Source organism: Pongo abelii, chromosome 19 (genome assembly GCF_028885655.2).
Source record: "Pongo abelii isolate AG06213 chromosome 19, NHGRI_mPonAbe1-v2.0_pri, whole genome shotgun sequence".
NCBI classification, from domain to species: domain Eukaryota; kingdom Metazoa; phylum Chordata; class Mammalia; order Primates; family Hominidae; genus Pongo; species Pongo abelii.
In genome coordinates, this window is record NC_072004.2 from 71,655,417 (window position 1) to 71,663,124 (window position 7,708).

General features: G+C 46.2%; 1 protein-coding gene across 2 annotated transcripts; it reads right to left on the reverse strand.

Annotated features, from left to right (window-relative positions):
• Positions 1-3,514: 3,514 nt before the first annotated feature.
• On the reverse strand, positions 3,515-7,416 carry KRT31 (keratin 31). 2 transcript variants are annotated; one of them, XM_002827548.5, is made up of 7 exons: positions 7,000-7,416; positions 6,721-6,803; positions 6,222-6,378; positions 5,251-5,412; positions 5,032-5,157; positions 4,635-4,855; positions 3,515-3,963 (listed from the first exon to the last, which is right to left on the reverse strand). In XM_002827548.5, exons 1-7 carry the CDS (start codon positions 7,345-7,347, stop codon positions 3,810-3,812), a joined length of 1,251 nt encoding a protein of 416 aa, XP_002827594.1. In that variant the 5' UTR covers positions 7,348-7,416; the 3' UTR covers positions 3,515-3,809. The 2 variants fall into 2 exon arrangements, with proteins under 2 accessions (XP_002827594.1, XP_024091044.1); XM_024235276.2 differs by having other exon boundaries at positions 3,810-3,963; positions 4,635-4,851; positions 5,028-5,157; positions 7,000-7,347.
• Between the last annotated feature and the right edge of the window lie 292 nt (positions 7,417-7,708).

A 7,708-nucleotide genomic window follows, 5' to 3' on the forward strand; every position in this document is an offset into this window, starting at 1 on the left:
TCTCTACTAAAATACAAAAAATTAGCTGGGCATGGTGGTGGGCGCCTGTATTCCCAGCTACCTGGGAGGCTGAGGCAAGAGAATTGCTTGAACCTGGGAGGCAGAGGTTGCAGTGAGCTGAGATCGCATCACTGCACTCCACCTGGTGACAGAGCAAGACTCCATCTCAAAAAAAAAAAGTAACAAATCCCACAAGCTTATGATGGCACGGCTTGGCTCCTGGGAGTAACGGGATGTGCTTATATAGAGGAAAATGCTGAGCAGTCCTGGACAGCCTGCTGTTCTTCCTGCAGATGCTGACAGCAGCCTCAGGCCTCAAAAAACTCAAATGATGGCTTTAACTCCAGATGTAAGGATGGAAAAAAAAAGTGTCTTAGCTCCATCCCAAAGTAAACATAAAATTTGCAGGGAAACAGAAAAGAAAAGAAACAGCAAAAATATCCAGGAGATAAGCATAGGGAAAAGTCAAAGGTCGGAGAGTGGTAGATCCTGCCAGCTAAGAGTTTAGACCAAGACAGCTCAGGAGGCAATAAAACAGGTCACCAAAGAGCGTCAGACATGCCAAATAGCCCAGACAACTGAAAAAGGAGCTGCTCTCCCACCCATCACAAAAGGAGCCTAGGGCAAAAAAGTATCAAATATGCTGAGCAGACCATACACTTCTGGTGCACAACTGGGTTTAAAGAAGAATTTGTGGTGTGAAAGACAATAGGACAATATACAAATCCTGCTGTTGAACCTAAATCCAAAAAGAAAAAGAAAATGGTGATACTTTTTTACCCTTAAGAAGCTTAGCTATACCAGCAATAATAAAAATTATCAATAATCCTAATAAAAATATGTGGTCTAGAAAGTGTTTCCATAAACAGTTTTCCATGCTTCCTTTGGCAAGTTTATAAAGTAAGTAGAGAAGACTTGGTTATCTCCACTCTACCTTTGGGGCAACTAAAGCTAGGAGAAGCCACATGTCTTATCCAAAGACACAGGGCTATTAAGGTCGTAAATGTCAGAACTAGAATCCAGGTTCTGGTAAGTGAGTCTCAACCTAGCTCATTGGAGGCTCATCACCTGTAGAGCTTCTTAAACTCCCAGTGACCAGGCTGAATCCCAGATCAATTAAATCAGACTCCCTGAGGGCAGACTCAAGCCTCAAAAAATTGTTTAAGTTCCCTGGGTGATTTCAAACACAGCCAAGGTTGAGAACCACTGTCCTGCCTGTGTCTGATGATGATGACAGAGCACCTGGAAATAATTTGAAAGCCACATGGAAAAGTTTAAGGGGAGGTATAGCTACAATGATTGAGATTTTTATGGTTTAAAAAACATGGCAGAACTTACAGATCCTATAAATTTTGCCTCCAGCCAGAATTTTCCTTTATTCCAGGATGCCATCTCTAGTCAAAGCATGTTAAGAAATTTCTGTTTTGTTAATGTCTGTATCTTTTTAATATCCAGTTTGCTGATAGCAAACCTTTGTCCTCTGAGGATAGGTTTGACTTTTTTGAAGCTGTTCAAAAAGAAACCTTGTGAGTGACATAGACAATCAATTTGGATCGTTTTTAAAACCACCTCCATAGGATTGTGACTCATAATTGAATCTAAAGGCAGTTCCTGAAAAGACTTGCCAAAAATTAGTGGGAATCTGTGCATGGGGTTCAACAATGTGGATGTACTTAACGCCCCTGAATTGCACATTAAAAATGGCTAAAATGGTAAATTTTATGTTGTACATATTTTACCACAATAAAAATAAAATCAGAGGGCTGGCAGGGTTGTGTTTCTCTTTAAAGGATCCAGAGGAGAATACTTGCTTTTTCCAAGGTCTAGAGATGACCTGCATTCTTTGGCTCATGACCCACTTCCTCCATCTTCAAATCCTTCAAGGACAAGGCAGGTTCTTCTCACATCGCATCACTCTGACCTATGTCCATAGTTTCATCTCCTTCTCACTCTTCTGCCTCCCTCTTCCACTTTTAAGAACCCTGAGTCCACCTGATAATCCGAGATAATCTCCCTGTCATAAAGTCAGCTGATTAGCAACTTTAATTCCATCTGCAACTTCAATTTCCTTTTTTATGTAATCTAATATGTAATCTAACATATTTCCAGGTTCCAGGAATTAGAACATGAACATTTTGATGAGGGATGGAGGGGACAATTATTCTGTCTACCACAGGAGCTATTAGCGTACTTCTGTATTATCGTAAAATAATATACATAAGCAGGATGTGGAATAAACAAACAAGCAACATGAGAGAGAGCCTCTGGACTGAGTTTGACCTTGGGTTTGGAGGAAATCACAGACACAGGGTGAATCATAGTAGAGACAGAGTTCCAGGTCAGAGGCTTCTCACAAGCCAAGCAGCAAAGCACAAATCCAAATCCATCCTGGAACTTGAGTTTTAAAAAGAAGAATCAAGGGAGAAATAATGGTGGAGAGAATCACTGCTTTATCAAAAAAATATATATATATATATATATAAAATTCCGATTCACTTGATCATTTTAGGACACAGGACTATGTTTCACCCAAGTGGAGTCTGATACCCGCTGGGAAAGCCTGGTGTGGTGGGAAAAGTCAGAGACCTCTGATCCCTTCAGATCAAAATGGCCCTCTATGATTTCAGGAGGTCTATGCTTAAACACTTCCATGGGTCTTCATGAGAGTCAAAGAAAGATGCCCTTTCTTGATAAACACCGATGCCATTGGGCACCAGCATTGTCCCTTTCAGTACTCAGAGTTCCTTCTAGCACCCATCAGCTGTTTACAGTGCCAGGGGACTGGGCCTTATAATAGCACTACTTGGGGACCAGTTTTTTAACAAATTGTAAATAAGTTGCGGTCAGGAACTGTGTCTTTCTTCATGTGTCTCTCCCCATCCCACCACCCAGCATCTGCACAGAGTAGGTATTCAACGAGTACTGGTTGGATTGAATTGAGAAAGGCCAAAGGATCAAATAAAGAGTTGATGGGGTCTCTAAGACCTGGAGTCGAGGACGGAAGACAGAAGCTGGAAGCCCAGGCTGATAATGATCGACCCACACAAGGGAAAGGAGGAATTCCTGGGCATAGCAGGGCAGGTCAGAGGGTTTCTTTGCTGGGAAATGCCTGGACCACCAATAACCCAGAATAATACAGCACTGAACCCGAAACTCCTGCTGAAAGAACATGAGTTTTCCAGAGCTTCTTTCCAGCCAGCAGCTCATGCCTCCTCCATTCAGATTTGGATACAAGCAGCTCTGGGAGATGTCCAAGTTAGAAGGGAAATCCAAGAATAGCTAAGGGGAGATAGGGACTGCAGCACTCAGCACCTCCACCCTCCTTCCCACTGGCCTGCCTGCCTGCCTTGCTCCTGGGTCCAGGGCACCAGATTCACCATCTGCCCCCGAGGCATGAAACTGCTCCGGTATCCAAGAGTCAGGCCATTATACGGCTTGTCTTTCAAGTGGCTTTTTATAGGGTACTCAGGTGATGAGCACGTTGAAACAAATGAATACAAATGAAAAAGGCGTCTGCTTTGCCAAGGAAATGATATTTATTAGGAGGTTAAAAGGGAGGGCCACTGGCACATCAGAAAGTTCTCTGGGTGAGCATAGGAAGGAACAAACCCCCAGGAAGGAAAGGGTGAGCAGGACAGTCTGGAGTAGTTGGGGAGGCTGCAGGCTTTGGGTGAGTTTCTTGGCTGCCTTACTGGGGCAACTCCAGCCATGCAAATGATGTTTTCAGGCCCCTTTTGTTGAACCAGAGCCAGGTCACAGCTCTGGAGTCCTGCGCCCTGCATCCTTTCTCCTCTGGCATTCCCTAGGTTCTAGCGCACGAAGGAATTGCAGGGCCCACAGCGGGGGCGTGGGGCACAGGGTGTGCAGGGGGCAGGAGGGACGCAAGGGGTACAGGGATTGGAGACACAGGGTCCGATGGGCTTGCTGCACGCATTGGTCGTGGCACAGGGATTGCTGGGCAGACTGGAGACAAAAGAATGATGTGGAAAGGTGAGTTAAGGGAAATTTTAAAATCATATGCCAGAGATATCCCCGAGGGTAAGAATGCCTCTCAGGACTTGGCCTGGCCTAGAACATAAAAGGCATAGGTTCCCCTGCTACAAAGATAACTCAAATTGTTAATGGTCTCCCTGCCATAGAGCACCAAGGTAAACAGAAACTCTGAAACTCTGATGTCTACTCTCAAATCCATTCATGCCAAACTGATGACATGGGGTGAGTCATTTACCTTCTCCAAGCCCCAGTTTACTTTCCTGTAGACTGGAGGGAATACTGATCCAGCCCACCTGTGGTAATTATAAGATCAAATCAGGTAGCCTATGGGAATGTACCCACTAGACAATACGGTATTGTAAAAAGTAAGGCAATGATCACATATCATGCAGTCATGCATATTATCATAGTAGAATGCAAAGACTTGGCAGTGCAATTTCAGTTTGTACATCAAACAACTCTTGCTACCAAACCATTTATGTTTTAAATGATGGCCATATTATGTTGTCTGAGTTCTGTTTGAGCATGTCTAGTGTGAAGGCATAAAATTTCCTTTCCAAGGCATGCAATCTTTGTATGGTGTCTAACTATTACACTCGCACGTGCATCACTTCATCAAACACATCTGTCCATGTACTCACTTGCAGTCCTCGCTCTCCAGGAGGCTCCTGTAAGTGTTGATCTCGCACTCCAGCCGGGCACGCACGTCCAGCAGCACCTGATACTCCTGGTTCTGCCGCTCCAGGTCACTGCGGATCTCCGCCAGCTGGGACTCCACGTTGGTGATCAGGCTCTGCACCTGCGACAGCTGGGAGCTGTAGCGGGCCTCGCTCTCTGTCAGCGTGTTTTCCAGAGAGTCTCGCTGTGGTGGGGAAGATTGGGAATGTCAGAGAGCTGCTCCTTCAAAGGGTTTCTTCATAGGATTCTAAGGAAGTCACAAGCTCCAAGAGCTAAGGAGAGTGTGTGGCCCCAAGCACATCCCTGGGACTCTGCCTCCCAACTTCCCATCGCTCACCAGCGGGTCTGAACAATACACACCAGGTTGTGCTGGGCCTGCAGCTCGATCTCCAGGGCGTTGACTGTGCGTCTCAGCTCAATGATCTCCGCCTGATAGGACTGCAGCTGTTCTGAGCTGGATACCACCTGCTTGTTCAGCTCCTCGGTCTGAAACACCCAAGGGGAGAAAGGATCAGACCCTGCCTCTGGGGCCCTAGGGTGAGCCTTGGGTCCTGAATGGCCACGTGTTTAAATGCCCACCTGTGTGGTGAACCATTGCTCCACTTCCCTGCGGTTGGTTTCCACCAGGGCCTCATACTGACTCCTGGTCTCGTTCAGCACCCTGTTCAGGTCCACAGTGGGAGCAGCATCCACCTCCACATTGAGGCGGTCTCCAAGCTGGCAGCGCAGAGTATTGACCTCCTATGGATGCAGAAAATACAAGAGTTACTATGCTCAGCAAAGAATGGACTCTAAGGAATGACATTGCTTGTTGAAACCCTGTTAGTCTATTTTCTCAGAAAAGAAACTTTGAGTAGAGCAGTTTGTGACAGCTCAAGGCACTCCATGTGGCATAGCCCCCTCTCCACCATCTGCTGTGCCATGGCACTTGGCTTCAGAAAAAAATCCCAAACGTTTGCTTGGATGCCACTGAAGGATGAACTAATTGGTGTTCAACTTTCCCAGTTTACAATTGGCTGTGAGGACCTCAGAATGCAAAAAAACTAGGCTGTGCAATTTCAAACTGTGTATCAAAACACTCTTGCTATCAAGTAAGAGGTAAGAGCATGTCATGGCCCCTCCCGAGAGAGAGGAAGAAGCTTACAAACACTCTTCACCAATACTTTGAAAGAGTAGAGACTCACATTTATAAGGTTTGATTTTTTTCCTTGACCTTTGCTGAAAACAAAAAAACAAAAAAAGAAAAAAAAAAGACTTTGCAAAGCAATAACACTGCAATGCTAGGACTCATTCTACAACTGTTGATCAATTTCAAGCACATGGAGCTGCTCTGAGCAACTCGTATAATGTGCTAGTTTAAAGTGAAAGATGTTTCCTGTCTGGGAACATGAACAGGTCTTATCTCTCTCCAATTTTTCTCTTGCCATGATGTTTTTAAAGGAAACCCTCAGCCTTGTACTCATACTCTGCATTCTGCTGCTCCAAATCACTAAAGCTACCCTGAGCCACAGGCTGAGACAGGTTTGTGCATTTCTCATTTCTAGTCTCACCTGCTCGTGGTTGCTCTTGAGGCAGAGCAGCTCCTCCTTCAGGGACTCCACCTGGGCCTCCAGGTCGGACTTGCACAGGGTCAGCTCATCCAGGATCCTTCGCAGACCGTTGATGTCCGACTCCACCAGCTGCCTCAGGGACAGCTCGGTCTGGTACCTGCACAAGGACAGGGTCTGAGTACTACCTGGTAGATCTTCAAGACTCACAGGAATGATTTTTGATAACCTCATGTGCCTTATCTTTCCACTTTCTGTAATGAATAGGCCTAGGAGACAGAGGTTTCTGGAGGCTCCATCAATACCCAGTATTCATCCCAAAACAAAGAGATTGATGTGAGTCCTCATCTACTTTGTATTTCTTTGCTTGGTTCTCCCCAATCCTCTGCAGAATCCTTCACAACAGGTGGGTAGAGCTGTTTTCAGTACAGCCATGGAAATCCCTTTTCTTTAAAGATTAAACAGAAGAAATGGACACTAGTGCAAATTCCGAACAACTCACTTGGTTCTGAAATCATCCGCAGCCAGCTTGGCGTTGTCGATCTGCACCACAAGCCTGGCATTCTCAGACTTGGTACACAGGATCTGGGGAGTGAGAGGTGGCTTAGTGAGGACTGAAAATAAATATGAAATCATCAACCTTTTAGAAATGACTTAAGCCATTTTGAAATAAAAGAGGAAGCAAGAATTATGACAGCACAGAAGCAAGAAACACACTTCTCTATCACAGACAGAATCACAGCAAACTCTCTTGCTTGGAGATGACAGCAATGCCGCTCACCTTCTGCTGGAGCTCCTCAATGGTCTTGAAGTAGGACTGGTAGCTGGGGCACAGCAAGGGCTCCTGCTGCTGGGACCGCTCCCGGATGAGGTTCTCCAGCTCCGCGTTGTCCCGCTCCAGCTGACGCACCTTCTCCAGGTAGCTGGCCAGGCGGTCGTTCAGGAACTGCATAGTCTCCTTCTCGCTGCCATTGAAGGAGCCCTCGCAGAACCAGTTGCAGTTGCTCACATTGGCGGGGATGTTGCAGGCCCCGGGCAGGGTGCAGCCATGGCAGCTGGGGGGCACACAGGGCCGGGAGGAGCAGCTGGTGCGGCAGCTCAGGCTGGGCAGGCAGAAGTTGTAGGGCATGGTGCTGGGAGGGAGGGAGTGAGTGCCTGGCTGAAGACAGAGTCTAAATTCTCCAAGCCACAGAGCTGTGGGTCTCCTTCCTCTAGGGAGCATTTATATCCTACTGCAGAGGGTGTGGACACAGTATGTAATGTCTTTTTTCTTTTTATTTCTTCACTTCTTTTCAAACGCGCTTTCCTTCAGTCTGTTATTTGCCTTCCTCTGAAGAGTCCCTTCTCCCATAAAAATCTTTACTTGGGCTTCTTGCTAAGTCAGGACTCCTCTGCAGACAGTCCACCCATGAAATCAGAGTTCTGTGGTAGGCCTTCAAAGAGGCTACACAGTCCAGCCCAAGTATCTGCCCTCATTAATTGAGGTGCTG